The sequence below is a fragment of the Meleagris gallopavo genome, chromosome 5 (assembly GCF_000146605.3).
Source record: "Meleagris gallopavo isolate NT-WF06-2002-E0010 breed Aviagen turkey brand Nicholas breeding stock chromosome 5, Turkey_5.1, whole genome shotgun sequence".
Lineage (NCBI taxonomy): Eukaryota > Metazoa > Chordata > Aves > Galliformes > Phasianidae > Meleagris > Meleagris gallopavo.
In genome coordinates, this window is record NC_015015.2 from 42,369,365 (window position 1) to 42,390,739 (window position 21,375).

A 21,375-nucleotide genomic window follows, 5' to 3' on the forward strand; every position below is an offset into this window, starting at 1 on the left:
ACTTAAATCTTGACAAGAGAGCCAAAGAAAACTAAGAATTGAAGATCCCACAATACTCATCTTTAGGATCATTCATCTTCACTGTGAGGTTAAAAGTCCCTTTTGGTAAACTGAAATCCTTGAAGAATAAACATAAACCAGGTGAGAAGAGGAAATTTAACACTGGTAGAAAAATTCAGTGTATAGAGTGCAAAAATTTCAGAAGTCTTAACTGGTGCTCTCCTACTTTAGCGTTAAATAAAGAAAAGAAGTTGGCCTTCCACAAGGACATAATGGGACTTAATGATTTTATCATATATATCATATATACCCAACTGGGTATTACACAATTAAATATATATATATATATAGACATACATATTTATATATATTTAAGAGTACAACTAAATACTGTTACTATTTATATATATTTAAGAAAAAAAGGGCTTACAATTGCAGTGCAGACACAACACTTAAGATCTGTGAGCCTCTGCCATGCAACAAACTACAAAGCAATCAGTTTGATTACTAAATGACACAGAATTCATTCTTGGATTTCCTGACTTAGAAGATTCCACAGGAGTTCTTTTTAATAAATGATCACTCGAAAATAGCCTCACTCATTTGACGTTAATAACTGGAGAATATTTTTAATACAAAATCCTCAGCGTAAAGGAATTCCCCTCTTTAGAACTCATTAGTTTGCTCTTTTGTACAGTAAGAGATGTAAATGATGTAAAGTAAATAAATGAACAATTACTTATTACCTGAAAAATCAACAGCGCAAACACCATACTGGTGATAGCCCTTTAGTACTGAGAGTGGTTTTATTGTTTCAGTATCCCAAATGTGTATAGAGGAATCTCGACCAACCTGAAAGTACACATATTTGAAAACTTTTTTCTTTTTTTTTTTTTTCATGTCAGTTATTTGACATAGTTGTTCAAAACTTTAATGTTGGCAAATATTTCAAAAACTATGTGGAATATGTCAGTGATAACATTTTTTTAGTACTAATTTACTTCAGCATCACAATTACCATTCCCACAAGCTGTCTCTCTTTCCTTAAGAGCATTATAAGGGCATCATAAGCAAAACTTTTAGTAAAGTTTTAATTTCTCCAGTTCAATAATAAAATTATTACTATAGTGATTACAATAATTATTTTATGGTAATTATTATCATAGCAATAATCATACAACAAATCAAACTTTCAAGTAATGGTGTACAAACTTTTATGGAAGTATATTTTTTTAGAAAAGAAGTGAAAACATTATCTTAGATAAAATAAGATAAAGATAAAATGAAGTGTTACAAACACTGGACTGCATATACAGAGAACAGCTTGATTAGAGGAGATGAACAAAACCATAATACATGAAATGGGCAGGACAGAATATAGTAACAACTGTTTCGCATAGTTAATTTCACAAGATTTTAAAAAGAAAACAAACAGTAGTAATTATCCATTTACTCCACTCATTAACACAGAGAAGAAACATAAAATTATATTGAAGATAAAAGAGTCCTAGTGGAACACATATAAACAATAAAACAACAAAAAAGAACATCACATATGTTGCAGTTTTTAACATTATTCCATCTGCAACAGAAATGCATTCCATCATTAGAACAAATATAGATTGGACCTCCTTTCTCCAAAACAGGCTTTTCAAAGCTCAGTGATAACAAATTAAAAGTCTTATTGCAGGTAAACACACTTCCTACCTGGCCTGTTGCCACATAGTCCTTTAAGGGATGAATAGCAAGGCAAAGAATGTCATCATCATGACCTAGGTAAAAGCGCTGCGTGTTCTGCTGTCGATTGTACACCACTCCCACTGCTGCAACATGGTATACAATTTCACCCGTCTGAGTGTAAAATAAATTGCTTCGACAGTCGTAACCTCTGTAACTAAAGAAAAAAAGTTTGTGCATCAAGGTCATAACCATACACACTGATACTTTATGATATAAAATTACGCACTATGTATTTTACAGATGTAAAAGTTCAGATTACTTACCAGTTAGTATTTATGTGTTTTTGGAGTTATTAACTATTTTTTTTCCCAAAATTTATCAATTTGCTTTACTATTCAAGTTTCACTACTACCAGCATTAAAGTAGCTGCTATTTAATAGTCACTCTTAACAACCACTTTAGAAGATAAAGTAATAAGTAATAATTTTCCAGACCACGTGGAGAGTTTAGGCATGCAACACAAATGAAAAAACCTGATTCATTAATTAAATGAAAACAAAACTGATTTTTTGGGCACTTTCTATCTTTTCCTGGTCAAAAATCGAACAAGATTTTCTACAAGAACATGGACAACACAGATTAGCATCATCAAATTTAAAGTTTCTTGATGTGTTCTAGGTGTTAATAATATATAAATTTTCTCCCAACTTGTTTTTTGAAATAAAGGGTGGTTTGTTGTTTTTTGTTTTTTTTTTATCCCCAAGGAAAACCTATCTCCTTTCAGTATCAGTACAGCACAGCTACTGCCAAGACAGGGCTAATAGTCAGCTGAGATCATTATACACTATAGTACTATACATATTTCTTCCTAGGTGTGACTAACTATTCCATAAAACAAATACATACATACATAAATGGCATTGTCAAAACAGTTAGTGTCATAATTTCAAGAGTAATGTAAGAGGCTCCAAAATCTAAACAACATTAAACAAACAAGTAAGTTTTAAAGTAGTATTTGTAATACTGCTATGCTTGGTAGTGAATAGAAGGAACATTCAAAAATGCCAACTTGTTTTCATTTTTTCTGTTGAAATAAAGAACTGTCCATAAATTCCTGATGCGCTCTGTTTCCATTCTCTTACTTTCCTAATTAATCTGTTTCTGTATTAGTTCCAGCAGATCCACACTAAATCAACTTTCCGGTTGTTTTAGGAAAACAGGCAAAATCTGATTTATACATGTAGTTAAATTTATAGGAAGAGTATGATGCCTGGATATGGTTGAATTGGTCATTAATTGTTTTGATGTAGGGATCATAAGAATAAGAATCTAGCCAAGTACTTTTGCTCCCAACTTCTAACTCATCTAGTCAAAAAAAAAAAAAAAATTCTAAACTGACAAGGAATTCATTTATAGCAAATAAAACAAGTGAACATTGATCATGAGCAGCTACAAAATAACAGAAGACTATAATGCCTATTTCATACTTGTGCTGTTATTTTCTTTGGATAATTAAAAGCATGTATCAGAACAAATTATATTATTTTTATGCAGAAAAAAAAGCAGGACCTTTTTGCAACATAAAGGTCTTTCAGTGCCACATAAGACAAAAATGCATCTGTACACATACCAATATGGTACACAAGACATGAGTATTAGACAACTACTGGATGCAAAACACTGTAAAGGTTTAAATGGCAAAGAAACTATGCAGTCACAATCAAATACTCCTTCATAAATTTATATAAAGCTTTCCTAACATATATAGTACAACAATATGCACAGGTCAAATAATAAAGCTGGTTGACCAATTTAAGGAATACATTTCTGAAAACTCCATTCACAGATCTATGTTCAGTCATACCAGATTTATATATTGCTGGATAATGGCACAGCACATACTTTGATCAGATTTGACTGCACTGTATTTCTGTTTGTTTACCTACACTGCATGCAGTGGTATTTATAACAGATTATATATGTGATTAGGGATAAATTGCTAAAATTATACCACAAAGTTTTTAAACAGATCAGCAGATGGTCCAGCTCAGCAACGTGCTATGTAGCCAAGTTCTTTTGCCTCAGTATCACATGCTCTAAACACAGATGTACCAACTTGTCTAACACAAGTCATAGTGAACTAGCAAATCCAAACAAACCAACACAGATTAACACTTTGCAAAAAATTTCTTCCAGCAGACTTACTAGTCTTGTCTCAAATATTGAAAGGGTTGGGTTACTTGAAAATATGAGTTTGCTCATTTGCAAATACTAATTGGTAGGAAAATACAAAAGCAATCTTTCCCAAAGGAATTACACACTCCACTCAAGACACAAACTTTCAGTTCCAGTATGTCAACACCTCTCCTGTACTGGGAGCCCAGACCAGGACACCACACTCCAGGTGTGGTCTCAGCACTGCTGAGTAGCAGGGAAGGAACACCTCCTTGGAGCTACTGTTAAAGCTCCTCCTAATTCAGCCCATGATATTGCTGATCTTTTTTTTGCCTCGAGTGCACTGTTGAATCATGGCCCACTTATTACCCACCAGGATTCCAAGTCCTTTGCAGAATTGCTTTCCAGCCATGGCTCCCAGCATGTACTGGTGCATGGTATTAATCCTTTCTACATGCTAAACTTTGCATTTTCCTATTTTCAAGTTCATGAGATTCCTCTGTGCCCAGTTCTCTCTCTGTCCAGCTCCCTCTGAATGACAGTACAACCATCTGGCATGCCAGCCATGCCTCACAGTTTTGTATCATCTGTGATACTGTGAACTCTCAAGATGGGTTTCATAAAACCACAAGCACATAGAGCTTCTTAAAAAAGCAAAAACTGTGATAGTACAGAAAGTAAAGCTTTGTAAATAAGACTCTCTTCTACACACTCTTTAGATTGGTACTCACAAGTAGGTTCCTAATCTCAGTTTTTCTTCCAGTCCAGCAACCTTTCGGTGTCTCCTGAGTTACCATTCCTTCAAGGTATCTAGAAAAATCTGTTTCCAATGAGCTCTGAGCTCAGTTATATGTCTGCTCCCTGCTCTTGTCAAAATGACCAATTTAGACTAATAATATAGGTGCTTTTTCTGCTAGGCTTCAGCCTCCCTCCACCTGTATCTTTCATTAAAAAATTACCCCAGTAGCAATGCATGGTTATTTTGAAGCTGGATGATTTCTGCCGGACTCAAAGCAAAACAGTCAGTCAAGATAAGCAGGCAGCTTTCTTTGATCCCCAGCCAATACTAGTTTTTAAAAGAACATAATATACAATGACCCACAGTAACTATGAAGAAATAAAAAATAACCTATCACAGTATGCAATAAAAACAACTTAAGCACATGAAAACATACAGTGAACAGCAGAGATTATAGTGATGCAAAGAGTGCCAAAGAAGATATCTGGACCAGTTCTTGCTCAAAAATAATTTACCCATGCTTCACTGTGTACTTACGTTGTTAAAAATTTAATTGCAAGTACAGAATAATAAAAACTATGCTGAAAATACATCTTAGATAAGATTTTAAAAATCAGATATGAAAGAATAACTAAGATTTTTTCTAGCACTTGTTAAAACACTGCCAATATATTTTTAAGTTAAGCACAGTGAAACTTAATTCATTAATTTAGTGTATCACAGGAGTATCCAAAACTTATCTAGGATGCAGAAGAACAGTTTGCCACTTATTATAACCAAAAGTTTGAGATTTAGTGCAATTCCTCTGTTTAACAAAAAAAAAGTGTTCAATCACTGACAATTAAAGTGTATTTTGTCAGAACATTGAGTAGCACAGTGAAATTCTGTAAACCAGTTAAACAAATCTGAGCTTTCTCACATGCCAATTTACTAAAACCTTGATTATATACGTACTATTCACAAAAAAGATAAAACAGTGGCTCAGACAATCAAAGAAAGGGTGAAAAAGAGGATGCTTCAGTGTTCAAGACTGCTCTCTGAGAGTATGTCACACAGCTACAACACACTTATTCATATATTATTAATCGAACTAGAACTGAGGTTAGCATTTAATTTCAGGAAAAAGAAATGCAAAGAAACAATTTCTTCACACGCAGACATTTACAAGACATTGCAATTACTGACTAGGATCTAAACAGCAATGAAAGAAAGCTCTGGATCATATGTATTGGATAATATCTAAAAAGGCACAATAAATACAGCACTGCATTCCACAGTAGGTAATGTTCTCAGGTAGTCTTCAGTAACATCTAATCAGACTACGCAGGATTGACTGAAGTTATCATGGTAGCAACTTTGAGAAGAAAAGATAGCTCAGTAATACATAGAGGAAAAAAAAAAAACTTTGCCATTATCAAGGTCATGAATGCAAGGGACTGGATTCAGTTTGAGATTAAAATATAAAAGCATAGATGGATTAGATGTATTAACATACATATTTTAATCAACAGTCTTTGGTCAATGTAGTCAATGGAACCTGCAGAGCAATCTGCATTCAATTTCATATGAGCCAAATTAATGCCTATGCTGCACTAACTACTGACTGGATATCCAGTGAATGGATTAATGTTGAGATATACACATAAGAACATCTACCTTAGTCAAATAATTGTAAATTCTTTAATCTGAAGCTGGATCCCATCCACAATTGCAACATCTATGTGTCCAAACACTTTACAACTTCACAAGTAACGTGCTGCCTGGGAAAGAAGTAACTTGCCTAATGCTGTGAATGTTTCAAAATTGGTATATTATTCTTCAAAATATTTATGGAAAAATTTTGAATGTAACAGAACATTCCCCAGAAAATACTCCAAAAAAAGTGATGTTAAAAAAAAAAATTCACACAGTTGAGATCAATCTTTAGCACAGAGGGAGGTGGGAGATATAAAACAGCGAGAGAAAAAAAGTATTGCCTTATGGAAATGTTTTCATGGCATGAACCACTCATCATCTACTCATTTCAAATGCTATTTGAATCTATGCAGCTCTGGTAGGAATCCATTCAAGGTGTCCTAAGACTCTAATTTATGAGCATGAGAAATCCCTGGCCATCTTCAAATCACAACCAAATTTCACCATCAGATTGGTTCAACATTAGAACTCGAGCTAAATTTTACATAAAATCTTTTCATATTAAAGAAAAATAAAATTTGTTCTTGTAACATCAGCAATACAGCTTTAAGATAACACAGGGCAAAGGTATCTGCATCTTTATTACTGGGTCAGCAAAAAGAAAGTATCAAAAACAATGAGTCTGAGAAAGAGTTTTTCTGAATATCTCAAAAAATGTATCCTTTCTATGTTTCTGAACCACCTCAGCTGCACATAGCAGAAGGAAAATACAGGAGGCCAAACTAATGTACCACTTTAATAATCTGCTCCTGCTACTGATTCCATCAGGTCTCTTAGACAATGATGCACTTAAAGATTAACCTGCTAATAGAAGTTGCTTTCTTACACATATTAGTCATTAGGCTGGCTCACATACTAAGTTTTATTTTATCTCCTTCCAAAATAAGAAGTAACGAGAGGTTTAAAAGATTTCCTATAGGATATTAAAATATTTTTATGGTTCATCTTTCAAGACAGTTGACAATTCAAAACACAAAAACAGCTCAAAAACAAAGAAAGGAAAAAGAGCTTCTTACTTCCCTAGTTTTGAAAACCACCACTTTTTACACTTTCAAGGAACATCCAAGACATTTCCATTGCATCTAAAGAAAGGTGAAGCAAAGTAGACTTCCTGAATCAGAGAATATGCCTATTACTCACTTGGATGTGGGTCACTTTACAGTTAACAGCCTGGACACATTGAGAAAAATCTGTTGTTCAGCATGGATTCTTCATTAGTTTTCTTGATGCACATTGGGCAACCAGACAGAACTCAACTGGACATTCTACTTCTGTTCATTCCTGGATATTCTGGTCAAGCTTCACTTCTGTTGTGAAGGAAATAACAATAATCCCAAAGATCCAGGGCCCTTACTCATACTGCATCTTCCTCAGGATCATTTGGTTTGATTCTTAGAGCAACTTTTCAATTAAAGACTATGTGCAGCTACCCAGCTTACTGCATTTTCCTATAGCTAAGAAAAAATCTTCAACTAAGAATCCTGGACCATCAAATAGAGATAGAAACAAAAATCCAGCTTCATACTAGTTACTATTTGTCATTATTTCCAAAGCTAATCCTGAAAATCCATGTCTTCTACAGACAAAACTGCTGAGTTGAACCATTAAGTATTCTTAACCAATTAATTCATTAAGCATTCCATGCGAAAACATTTTAATATTGTTTAAGAGTCAATTCTACGTAAAGATACTGTGTTACAGTAAAGATAAACACTGTCAGAAACTTATTCTTAGTTATCATAGTTGTCTCTTATAAGTACTAGCATTTCTGAAGAGATATCTTTTGAAAAGAAAACACACTATTTACCAATTTCCAGTGCCTTAGTTTAACAAGGATTTTAGTTTTGCTTTATTATTCTAATGTAGTAATGTCTACTATCAGCTCACTTTAAAACACCACCTTTATTCTGATGAAAAAGCCTTCACTTACAGAGTGTTATGGAAAACTGTCAGTCCTAAAGACGAAATCATAGGATTTCAATGATGTATCTGGAAGTTATTGTGTTACTTAAATTACTAGCGCCAAAAAGAGAATAAAATTGAATTCTAACACATTCACAGGATCTATTAAGAAATAAAATTTAATTCCCCTTCAAGCAAAGGTACTTATAAATTCTTTCTGATTAGGGATAGCTAGTTTATAGATAATTACTATTTTTTTAAATAAAACACTGTTAGAAACATCACTTAGGACAAAACCTAAGTGTCTTCAACTAAACTAAGTTTCTATTGTAGCTTCTGTAATATGATACCAATGAGAACTTTCCAGAGTAAAAAACATGAGTGTTAGTCAATTTTTTATTTAGTCACCTCTATTCAAATAATAAATCAGCTAAGTTTTCAGTGCACTTCAGAATTCATTCAGAAAAAGTCCAGCTTGACATAAAGTGTTTACACAAACTTAGCATAGATTTACTTTTACAAGAATAAATAAAAACACTAACATGACATAGCCTTTCACTAGATTTTTAAACTATACATAACAAGTTTGATTAGTCTTTCGTTCCAAAACAGTTAATACATTCTGGTTGTATATTTTAAAGAAACCTGTTTTTCATACCCATGAACAAAATGCAATCTTATGCTGTTCCCTGGAGCTCTCTCTCGTCTCTTAGAAGCTGCACTTTTTCTTTTTCTTTGCATTGCTCTTTAAGTTGAGGTAGATCTTCTTTGTAAACCTTCAAGAAAGAGCACACAAGTCAAGAGATTCACATGTAAGTAACATTTCTGAGAATTCAGCTACAATTATCACCAACAAAAATGCGGCACTGACACCAAAGAAAAAGTGTAACCATAGCTGGTACAGATATAGCAGAAAGTAAGTTGTTTCTAAATTCTAAATTACAACCAAAATTCTAATTAATGTGCTAGAAATACTTTTTTTTTATTTTTTGTCTTGCCCAGTTACTACTGACTTCTCGCTCTTCTCAGTTCTCAAATTTCAGGAGGTCCTGATAAAAGACCTTCATAAGTTCCAGGAAACATTCCAACTTCCATTAAAACTAAAAATCTTTACCTGTCTACGATATGTGATCTGTGTCTCTTGTTCAATTTCAGAGTCCAGCTCTGGAACATCAGACTGATCTGAATCTGATTCATCACTATTAGAATCAACCAGACTCTCTGTCAGCAAGAAAACAGTAATAGAAAATGAAATAAACTAGACAACAAATAAGGAAGCATTTAGAATAGCTGCATAATATTTCCGATTTGAAAAATTAATCTTAATAAATATTAACTATAACACAAACTGCTATCATTTAACAGGATCGATATAATAGACTAGTCATGGATGTAAGCAGCAATTCTTCAGTAGATCAGGAAAATTTGTTATGGATGAGAAGGAAATGGTAAAACTTTCAGTACTGAAAAAAGAACCATCAACGTGATCCAGAGAAAAGCAGTTCTACTTTGTAAAGATGGTAGGTGACAGTGTTTGGAAAGCCACAAAAGCAACAATTATCAACAGTGTGGTAAAGCAGATATATGTTGCATATACTGTTACACTGACAGAAGCAAGGTTCTGCATCCAAGAACAAGGAACCTAAATCACTCTTAAGAAAGAGGCATTTTATCTTGGGAGTAGTACCTAGTAAGACATTTGGGACGTAGGAAAAAATGATGAAAATTAATTCATAGCATGAAGGATCAAAACATTAAAAAGCTTTCTGAAGGCTTTATCAAGAAGATGAAGAGAACTATTTTTTTTTCTTCAAATATTAAACATGTATAGAGCTTTAAAAAAGCTTTAAAAAAATAATAAATAAACACTAACAACATTTTAATTATCACCTACACAATGCAAAAATTTAATGAAGTGACAAAACTTAGATTTTCCTATCCACAGGAAACAGTGTGGTATTCTTTTTATTTGTTTATAGTGCTGATAGACTGATCATACAGGACACACGGTACATTAAGTAATGCTCTTCAGTACTTCAGACAGATGCAAATTTTACAGAATAACAACTTTATGCAGGCTAGAAATTCTGAATATCTGTTTCTATACTGGCAACTAATAATTTTACTCAAGCCTCCCTTTCCCTCCTCCATCATTATTTTATACATTACTTACCTTGGGGTGCTATGTGAAGAGAATCCTTCAACTTCCGATCAGGGACAAATTTCCACTGAAAGACAGAATGATCTGCTCCTCCAATGGAAACAACCCACTGGTGATCGTGTGACCATCTGACGTTTGTCACATGAGCAGAATGACCAAGATACTTTTTAAACTTTGCTCCTAGAAAAACAACATAACAGAAATATATATAAAGAAATTAATAATATACCCTAATTACTAGTGATTAAGCTAATTAATACTGCAAATTGATAGCAGTAATTTTTTGCACTGTCCTCAAATTTTAATTTCTGTAAAATGTTGTTTAAAAAAAAAAACAACAAAAACAACAACTTAGATTCTAGAATATAATGTTTCTAACAAGTTAAACAGAGAGAGAATACACGTTAGTCCTAAGGTATACTAAGGAACACTTCTTCATTTTATCAAAGCTATTAATTTTCTTTATCTTCCCCATTAATCAAGATTTGCCAGTTACTATTTCTACATTGAGATGTGATCACTTCAATATTATATCAAGTATATAAAGCTCAGTGAAAATACAGCCATCTGTGTTCATAGTACTGGTTCCTGCTTCTTAATGGGACTTGAGTGCTAAGCATTCCCAGCAATTCTTATTGAGTAACAGTTGTATAATATCAAGTTAACTTTTTAATTGATTCCTGCATAATTACAACACAGTGATTAGATTAGTTAGTAGAAGGAAGTTCTGGTGAAGAACAGGGGATTAAAAAGGAAATAAATAGTTTCCTTGAAATGGTTAGGAGATCCTTTTATGAACACATTTTTGGATTACCTCTAAAAAAACTTGAGGTTTAAAAATAAAGCTGGGAAGGTTGAAATTAAATGTTTATTTTGATATCATCACCATTTACAAACAGAAGTGAGAAAATAAAGAAGGAATATTGGTTGTTTAAAGAATTAATTTCGCTCAAAATGTATTTGATTAAAGGCATATCCTAAGAGAAATCAAGAAGTGGTTGTACTCAGCATTAAATATGCAATGCTGCAAAATTGCAATGATGTAACTGTATTGTTGTTTCTTCTTTCAAAAACTAAAGATTTGATTTAGTCTCCAGGTAAACTTTCTAAGTTAAGTTTCCTTAAAGGCTAACACAAATTTTACAGGATCTGTCTTAACATCACTGCTTTACTAGGCAGTTCTCTGGTACTGATTCTTTGTTTCAGTTCAACTCAAACTGTGTTTAGAATGGAGTTATTAAAAATGGCTCTGAAAAAAAAAAATGAAGTCTTTCTCATGAAACCTATGTCAAAAAAAGATATTTCTTCCTTTTCATTCATTCATAAACAGTAAAATGAAAAATGGTAGACCTTGCTTTAGTCTTCAATATTAAAAATTTTACCTTGCTCTTCTTAAAATGTTGAGGAAAAAATGTGCTGGAAAGTTTTTCGAACTTTAGAGAACATAGTGTGATAGTCTGACTGCAGTACCAATTTGCTGTTCACCTATTTATTGTCCCTCACTGTTTAATGAAGTTATTTTTTCCTGTTTCTTGCGCAAACCTCCATCACAGTTCCAAAGGAAAGAATAGTAAATTTGGGTTGTCTAGAAAAGTGCAGGCTGAGAGACAAACTCACTGCTCTCTACAGCTTCCTGAATAGAGGAAGCGCAAATGGCTCTGCTCCCAGAAACAATGATATGACATGCAAGAACAACATAAAGCTGTGCCAGGGAGCTTCATACTTAGACATAGGGAAAGTTTTCTTTACTTAGGGAGTGGTTAAACACTAGAATAGGCTTCCTATAGAAGTGGTTGATGCCTCATTCCTGGCAGCATTTAGATAATAGTCTCATTAATGTGCTTGAACTGATTAGCCCTGAAATGATCAGGCAGCTGGATTAGATGATCTTTGTATGTTTCTTCCAAACAAACTATTCTATTCTGAAACTACTTGAAGACTAAGGTGAAAATATTTAGATACATATCTCAAAAAGGGTGGACTGCATAATCTTGTGAAATTCTATTTTAAAAGAACCATTTTAAAAAGTAAAAAAATACATAAAACTTTTGAAAATCCTATTCAAAATGTACATAAAATCCTGATACAACTGCATTGCAGTTGCCTATACACCATCCTATCATTTATTTCTACCCTTAGCCCAAAATAATTTTTTTCTTAAAGAAAAATATTGGCCAGCCGTATAATTTTCAAAAATCCAGTTTTCTAAGGCTTTTCTCTTGAATCGCCAAAATTCATGAATATGCATTTATCAATTCAAAGGTACTACCTTTTCTTAGACACGGGTATCGAAAGAGCTTTACAATTCCATAATCATCAGCTGTAACCATAACTTGTCCAATAAAATTTGCATCCACAGAATTTATATCATTTATATCTGAGTATTTAGGCCAGATTCCATTAACTTCAACACCAGAAACACAAGTCCATGATGCCCATTGAATCCCTTTTAATTCCTCCTTGTTTGTTACTTCCTTTCCATCTAAAAACAAACAAAAAAGAAATCATTTTTCAGGATTTATGTAATTTTAAATAAAATATTATTCTGGAAAAAATACTTCTTACAGCACAAGCTCTTGTAAACTAAAGATCTAAAAAAACAGATGACAAGTCTGAGACACAATATATTGACTTTTCATATATTTTAAAAACCTTCAGTGCAAGCAAATATAATCCATTTAATATTCAAATTCAATAATTACAAAGTTGTTAAGGTACTGAAAAACTGAATTTGAATATATTTTTTCAATAAAGCAGAACAAATATTTACTCTGGAGAAATAGAATAATTTTCAGTCAGCATCTCTAACATGCAGCAGCAATAAAAACATGTAAATAATTATCAGAAAATGCTGTACTCATTCAAATAAAGCAAATATTTCCACAGACTTACTAAAGTTTCTTCACAATCCTGTCCTTTGAACCAGGATCCATTTTAAGTTGTTTTTATAAAACTGCTTTACATTCTTTCTGCAATTAGCAACAAATATAAGAAAGGCAACTCAGAATCTTACTTGGCATCCTGTAAAAAAGTCTCTTCCCATTGCCATCATTAGTCTGTATATATTTACTATCTGAAGACCAATCCATATGGGTGATGAAACTTAAAGATCCAACGCATTCCCCAACTTTCTTGTATCTCTGAACAACACCATATATATCCACAGAGCTGTCATTGGAACCAACGGCGAGGAAGTTCCCATCTGGTGAATATTTCAGTTCGTGAATAGCTTCTTTCCTGTCTTTGATATGAACAACCTCAGTCATATCTCTGTAGTATGAAAGAAAGTATGTCATAAGTATAAAAGAGCCTTATCATATTGTGAAGTTCTTAACTATAAAAAAAAAAGGAAAAAAAAAGAAAAAGAAAAAAAATAGAAAAAAATAGAAAAAAAAGGAAGGAAAAAAGAAAGGAAAAAAAAAGAAAAAACACATCTGTAAAATGATGAAGTGAACTGTAACTATCACATGTACAAACACCACACTACTTTCAGGGCTAGGTAGGGCTTTGTGGCTAAAAAAGGAACACTGACACAGGAAGGTCCTGTACCAGGTTATTCACTTAGAGAAGAAAACTTCACTGACATAAGCCACAGACCTCAGTTGCTCTTTAAAACTGTGGTATCACAGCAACAAGGCAAAGCACCATTGATTTGGCATGTGTGTTGTACTAACAGAAACATTCCGAAACAATTACGAAAGTAAAGACAGTTTATTTCTTAATAATTCAAGAATAATGAATAAAGCAAATATTTAAAATAAATCACTTCCTAGAATGCTGCCATTCTTTAAAAAACCAATGTACTTTTACAAATGTGTTATTACGGAAAGCCTCTCCCACACTATGCAAATATTTAAATAATCTGAGCACTCTGAGGATCAGCAATTTAAAACAAATCTATGTGGTCTCCTGCACATGGTCGGTACTGTATCCGCATACATACAAAAGTATTTAGATTGTCTACTTGAAAGAGTTTATAATGCATCTATTAAATTTGTATCTTACCTGACTCTAAGCACAGTGAAAGAGCCATCCTTCATTCCAAGAGCAAGATGGATTCCATCAGTACTAACTGCTGCACAGCGAATGGGTTCCTCCATATTGCACCGGGCAATCAGAGCATGGTCTATTAAACTCCAAATTCTAGAATAAAGCATTAATTACAAATAAAAGGAATGGTTTGTAGCTATGCCATAGACAGCATGAAGCCTGCAATTTCAGCAGAAAAAATGACATGGTCGTGTCCTATTTAAAAATAAATTTCCACAAGCAATATCTAAGACAAAAGTGTCAGTTCTCCATACAGGAAAGAGCATTCTTATATTTAAGTGTGAGAAAATATCTAATGAGAAAATGCAGGAGCAGGTATTTTTTGTCTTTCTGAAAAATAATAAAAAAAAAAAAGACAACATATACTTATAGATCACCGTGTGAAAATTCTACCCTTTTGTTAGTTACTTTAGCTAAAAATGTATAAGAATAATTGAAGAATTCACAGATTAAGCATACACTTTCCTATTAGCAAACTATCATAACTTCCTACATTTGTCTAGATAATACTATAAATCTTAATTGTTTTTACAAAATACATGATATCTACCATTTACAAGATGTAACCAGCATTCTTGAGTGGAACTTTGGTTCAACTACAATTTTTCTTAACCATGTTACAATTATATATTTAGCAAAAATGGCAACACATTTAATATCTGAGAAAGAAAAAAAAGGCATTTATGGCAAAAAGTTGAGCTTTAAAAAGAGAAATTTACTGAGTTTTCTTAGAAAATGGCTTCTGTTTTCTATGATGCACTGTTTTTAACCATAAATTTCAACTACAAGTGCTATTCTGAAATTTACGTCTTCTATTTCAGCAGTGGTGACAGCGATGTGAAAGAAAGACAAGTCACATTCCAGGCAGCCATGCAGAACCTGACATACAGGTTCTTGTTCATGGCTGGCAAAAATGCATAACTCATAGTGGTGATTATGTTGAAAAACAGTGTTTTGCTGAGAATTTGCTCTAACAAACAGTGTTATTGTGTTCTTTGCATCTACTGTCATTTCCATGGAATTAAATAGGAGGCATTACTGTCAAAGTGACCTATGTATTTTATTATTAGAAGTCTGTAATTTCATGCATAACTTCACTGGTCTACAAGCACTTCAGTGCCAGTTGATATCACTACCAGTGATATTAAAATGCATACATTTCAATTACATTATCTACAAAATGAGTTGTTTGCATCAAACTATGTGTGAGTAAAAATCAGACAAATAACAACCTGACTGATCGGTCATCACTTCCAGTCATTGCTAATGGTTTTGTAGGATGGACAGCCAAAGCCCACAGCTCTCCTTCACAGTGCCCCTGCATTATCAGGAAAGGCTTATTACGCTCATGTACCACAATTTCAAAAATCTCACTGTCTTGTGTCCCAACAAGTATATGGTCTCCTCTCCAGCAAACACTTCTTACAGACAGACCTATAGAAGGAACAGATTGTTACTGAGAGGAACATTCTTAGAATTTGTGAAACAAAGATGACATAACATGACAAAATATGGAAAAACATACAAGCGTGAAAATGTCAAGAAGTATCCATACACCCCCTGTTTTCCCATTTACTCCCTTTATCTATTTCACATCACAAACTGCTCTCCTTAGAATATTAAATTTTCAACACTAGAATTTTCAAAATTCTAAAATCAAATGTGACCCTTATTTTAGTAAAGCAAAGAACATTCTTTCATAACAAGATCTCTGACTGAGGAAAGAAATACTGACCTCTGTATCTGAAGGGGCATATTTAATGCCCTTCAAATCAGGTAACAGAAAATGTAAATTACAACTTCTGACGAAACCATGAATTCATATGACTACCTGAATGAATCTCAATTAAGTACATGACGTAAGTCATCAGTGCAACGTATTGACTGGGTATAAGACAAAGAAAGAATTCAATACTTTCCAGCTCTTTTCTAAGATGCTACTCCTAAGGCAAATTCTTGTAACTTGTATCTTTGTAACAGTATCTTTTTTTTTTTCCCTTTCCCCCTTCAAAGAAAAGAAGTAGGACTCACTGGAACAAAATACAAAAAAGTTGAAAAGAGTTTATGATGGAATTTAACAAGGATTTCTGAACAACTGAATTACTTTCCAGGTTTAAAGAGGAGCTGGACACTCACAAATTATATTTGTTTATAAATAAGATTGTGATAAATATAATGAAAGTTAGGAGAGTTGTACATGGAGAACCCAGTCTTAACCTAATTTATGAATATGCACCTTTTAAAAAAGGTTCAAATTATTACAGCCTAATAGCACAAGTCAATTTTGCCAGTTTAAGATATAGAAAACAAGATGATAGAAATGCCTGACATAATTCTCTCTGCCAAAACACTGACTATAGTGTAGGTCAGGTAAAAAATGATCTGTGAAAAACTACTCTAGGTTAATATGTGAGGCAAAATTATATCCATCAAGCAAGAAAACATGAATATCGTATGAGCTGATGTGCTTCTGAAAAATATTTTTAACTGTGCAGCGGGCAAAGAACCACCTTATGTTTTTAAAATTACATAGGGAAAATTGCAAGGCTCAGAAACAGTGAATGTGTGGATCGGCAGTCCAGTCTGGTGCATCTTCATCTATGTTTTTTCAATTTTAACAAAAGATGCTTTCAAAGCAAGGCCTACCTATCATGCTTTGCATCTAAAGAGAACCTTTAAACCTACACTAAATGTATTTCCATAAGAAATAGAATGGAAAAATGCCCAGAGTGCACTCAGTGCACTTCCACTGCTACACAGTATTCAGTCCACTAGATATGACTAGAGCTAAAGCCCTTCAAAAATTCCTCAAAACATATATATATAATGTTTATAAAACTCTCTGCATTATCTGCTTTACAAATTTGTTCCTATGGTACTGCACTGGTGAATATACTCTACTATTTATCTATAATCTAGGTATTTTATATTTTTCACTATACTGACTACTGTAATTAAAAATAAAAATCAAGAAAGAAATAACTGGAATCTTTGACGAACATTGATTAAGAAATCTGTTTTAGTAAGCTGGAACTTCTTGCGGTGGAGGGAGATATTTTGAAAAACTATTTGGAGATATATCTAGAATCATTACTTTGCTTTGCGAACTCTTCAAGGAGATACAGAACTTGAGATTGCATTCACAGACAAGATTACCAACAAGATTACAAGATAAAATGGGACCAACAGAAAATGCAGTTAAGAGAACAAGAATGAAAGGCCATAAAGACTATCCTGAAAAAGATATAAATAAAGAAATCACAGATGCAGAAGTCTAAAGGGAAAAGATTATGGAAAATGGAATCATGAAAGATATAATTTAAAGACAAGTTATTAGGTGCATAATGGGCACTGGATGAGTAAAGAAAAATGAAGATGGAATACTCAGAACTGATGAATCTAAAAAGTTCATGCCAAAAGCAAGAGAGATGATCTGGAATAGAGAACAAGTTTGAAAGAATGAAACAGAATGAATTGTAGCATTTAACTACAAGCAGTAGCAGCCTCTAAGCAAGCTTAAAAGCCAAAATTTCTAATGTATGTAAGAACGGGTCTCTTTCTCCTGCTCTAGTCATGTTTTTTTCCCAAATCTGAACTGATGTTTTAGTACAACAGCAAATCATAATTCTGGCTTTGGGATAATTTCCTTAGCAAATACGAAGTTACTGATATATTCTATAGTTCTTCAAATTAAGGAATCTTTACAAGTGCAAAGGTTCATGAGTTCACCACCATTACTCTTGTTGTTAAAACAAACAGGTATTAAATATTAGTTATAGACCTAAGGAGGACACAGTTACATAAAACACTATAAGAAAGAGAGAGAAGGTATCTACAGATAAATTGTTTTGAAGAGAAAATTGAAATTACCAACAGCAGAAATGCATCTGTGTTAGTGAATTAATTTAGCGTTTCTAGAGTACAGAAAAGTACGTGAATGCATACACATCAAAGTATTAATGAACCAAACATAATCTTTTTAATTCAGAGGGACACCTCTATTTAGAAATATATTACTTTGAAACATTAATTAGAAACTTAATACATAAGCATTGTTTTCTAAAGAAATTCTGTTCTGTTTTTCAAAGTAAGCCTGTCAGACCAGACAGAAACTGAAATGACTATCCAAAACACTCAGTTAAGCACTTATTTTAGAAAAAAATTTAATCTCCTTATGAAGCAAGGGGGTATAAACATGAACATGCTTATCTCCTGAGACTGAAGCAATTATTTCTCTTCAATTGTCTCAGTCATGACAAAGTCACAGTACCCCAGGGCATTTCAAATTGAATGTATACTTCATCTTTCTGGAAAATATCACAGTCTTGGCGGGAATGTCAAATAAATTACAGAATACAAATATTTAACTCTGCTTGTAATCAGTTATTTATGGACAATGATGTATCTAATTGTCATGATACATTCTACCACATCATCAAATTCTCCACAAGCTGATAGAAAAGAGCAAGGTTACTGGAGAAACAAAAAAGCACACATCTATGAAAGCAGTATTATATGAGATATTAGTGCCCTGGTGCAAGTTTATATTATATTGCTGCTTACTAAAGCACTGGTACCTAGAACGATGACAATATACACCATAGCCTGCTTGACCTAAAATTTTATTACAATATAGGTATATGTAAATATAGTTCTAAATACTACAAAACTGTATCCGAATAGTTCTTCTGAAAACATGGATAACTACAAAAGGGAATTTCTTCACTCTGATGTTTTTCATTGCAGTGTCTCTTCTAAATTCTCTTGCTGCTTTACTCTTCATTGTTAAAAACTGCTCTGCATCAGAAAGGACATGCATTGTATCCGTTCATCTACAGCTTCATAGTATATAGTCATAGACAAACTCCTGTCCAAAACTTCCTAGTATACAGTACATTGCACAGCACCTTTGATGGGCTACATATCCTCTTACTTGCAGGCATCGTGAAAACAAAACATTTCTCATCTTGCCAACAATACATAATAACATCCATGAGTCCTGCTCCTAATTTATTAATTTATTTAAATTAATTTTTTCTTTTACAAAACAATGTAAAATTTCCAATCTACAATATTTTAAAAGTGACAAACTTCTTCTTACCTTTATATCCCTGGTCCGTTTCCCTGAGATCAATCACAGTAATTGGTTTAAAATTTAAATCCCACAAGCGAACACAGCCATCTCTGCCACCAGTAGCAAAGCCCTCTTCACACGCGTTCATGCTGAAAATTCCTGCCTAAAGAGAGAAGAAAATTATTTTTTAATAATACATACAGATGAAAGAGATCAATACGGAGAGTGGAACCCTCCTTCTATTACACTCTTTCACAGTTGTTACAAATTGTACAAAAATATACAATTAATACAAGTTTTTGATACGAAAGAGAATTAAGAGAATTCTTAAAGGAACAGTTTTTAATAATATGGGTTTTCTTGGAAGCTGTGAAGGAACTAGAAAGAACTTAGATTCTGATTTTTGAAAACTTAAGTAATCATTTTTTGCTTGTTTCTATTCAAGGTACATAAGAAATATTCAAAATTACATTAATGCATTTGAGGGCTTAACAGATGTTTACATACTGTCAAAAACTGAGGTGCTTTCCAAAATGAGAGCTTGAACACAAGAGAAATACGCTTTAACTGTACATACAGAATTCAACTGAACTAAAACAGTTCAAGCCTAAGATAGGCTTGTAAGCCCCCAACTTTTTTTTGTCATAAACCAAATAATTAAATGCACTTGTACAAAAATCAGTAGAAGGATTTCCACCAATCTCCTTTAGGCTTGGTTCTGGGTCTTTGTTGCTATTAGTTACTTCCAATGTAGGCAAACGAGATTTATTATTCATTTTTACACCTTTTTAGACATGGAAGATTGATTCCTAATCTTAAGTTTAGAATGAAAATACAATAAAAACTGTGATAATTTCCAGGTATTCATGACTATTCTTTGCTACCAAGCTGTGTTTTATACTCCAATCATATCTGAAGAAAATACCTGAATGCAGCGTAATGAAGTATGAAATCTATTTGTTCCTTTGGTGTTGGGTAACAAGGATTTAATTGTTTCAAGAGTCGAGAAAAATAAAAAATAAAAAACTTTCTCAGCTTTCAAAAGATAAGTATTGTTTGCTAAAGTGTAAAACAACAATCAAGACTGAAAACTAGGGTGACAGAAGTCCATTTTTTGACACATATCCATCCTCAGGATACTGGCTTGTAAGGGAATCCACATTTTTCAGAAGTAGTATGTGCCTAAACAGAGATATAGTACAATTTTTAAGTCATAAGCAGATTAGAAAGCTAACTCTCATATCTCTAATGTACTGCAAATCCTCTTTCTGTTTCTTTGGAAGCCTAAAGATTTTACAAAATCAACTCCCACTCCATTTATTTCTCTCTGTGACTGTTTGTTTTACTGCACTAACCTTTTAGCATTATTGAGTAAACATAAGGCTGAAGGAATTCTGGCCTTTTTTTAACCATATGATGAATGTTGCTCAAGTTTTTGCATATTTAAATAGTTTAAATCTCTTTTTGGAATGCAATCTTGATAATAGAATTATTCTCTTTTCTCTAATTAACTCCTTCAAAAATCCATAGTTTAATTAGTCCATACTGAAAAACAAGAATCAGACATTTGGTAATGTGGGAAGCTGGCTGAATGTTCTGAAGATAAAATCTAGTGGATCCAGGATTAATCTGTTTTCCATTTCATAGAATATCCTTATCTTGAGAAGGACATACTGGTTGCCAAGGAGATCTGGCAGATGTGCTCAATCAATCTCTTGCAATGCAACAGAACATCCTCATTTCAGTGTAAGTGCCACTGGGATAAGAGATGAAAACAACAACAAAGGTCCATTATGGGGAGTCGAAGTATCTGACGGAGGAAACTTAGCTTAGCTACTCTTCATTTAATTTTTAGGCCCACATTTAAGTGGGAAAAGATAGATTATTCTCAGAGCTTGG

General features: G+C 33.1%; 1 protein-coding gene across 1 annotated transcript in view; it reads right to left on the bottom strand.

Moving 5' to 3' along the window:
* Nucleotides 1–21,375, bottom strand: part of EML5 (EMAP like 5) — an 87,035-nt gene that overhangs the window by 48,641 nt on the left and 17,019 nt on the right. The window contains 11 exon segments of the mRNA XM_031553778.1: nucleotides 747–852; nucleotides 1,708–1,894; nucleotides 8,850–8,916; nucleotides 8,919–8,967; nucleotides 9,306–9,412; nucleotides 10,365–10,532; nucleotides 12,622–12,834; nucleotides 13,366–13,622; nucleotides 14,358–14,495; nucleotides 15,635–15,836; nucleotides 19,504–19,639. Coding sequence (XP_031409638.1) covers nucleotides 747–852; nucleotides 1,708–1,894; nucleotides 8,850–8,916; nucleotides 8,919–8,967; nucleotides 9,306–9,412; nucleotides 10,365–10,532; nucleotides 12,622–12,834; nucleotides 13,366–13,622; nucleotides 14,358–14,495; nucleotides 15,635–15,836; nucleotides 19,504–19,639 — 1,630 coding nt within the window.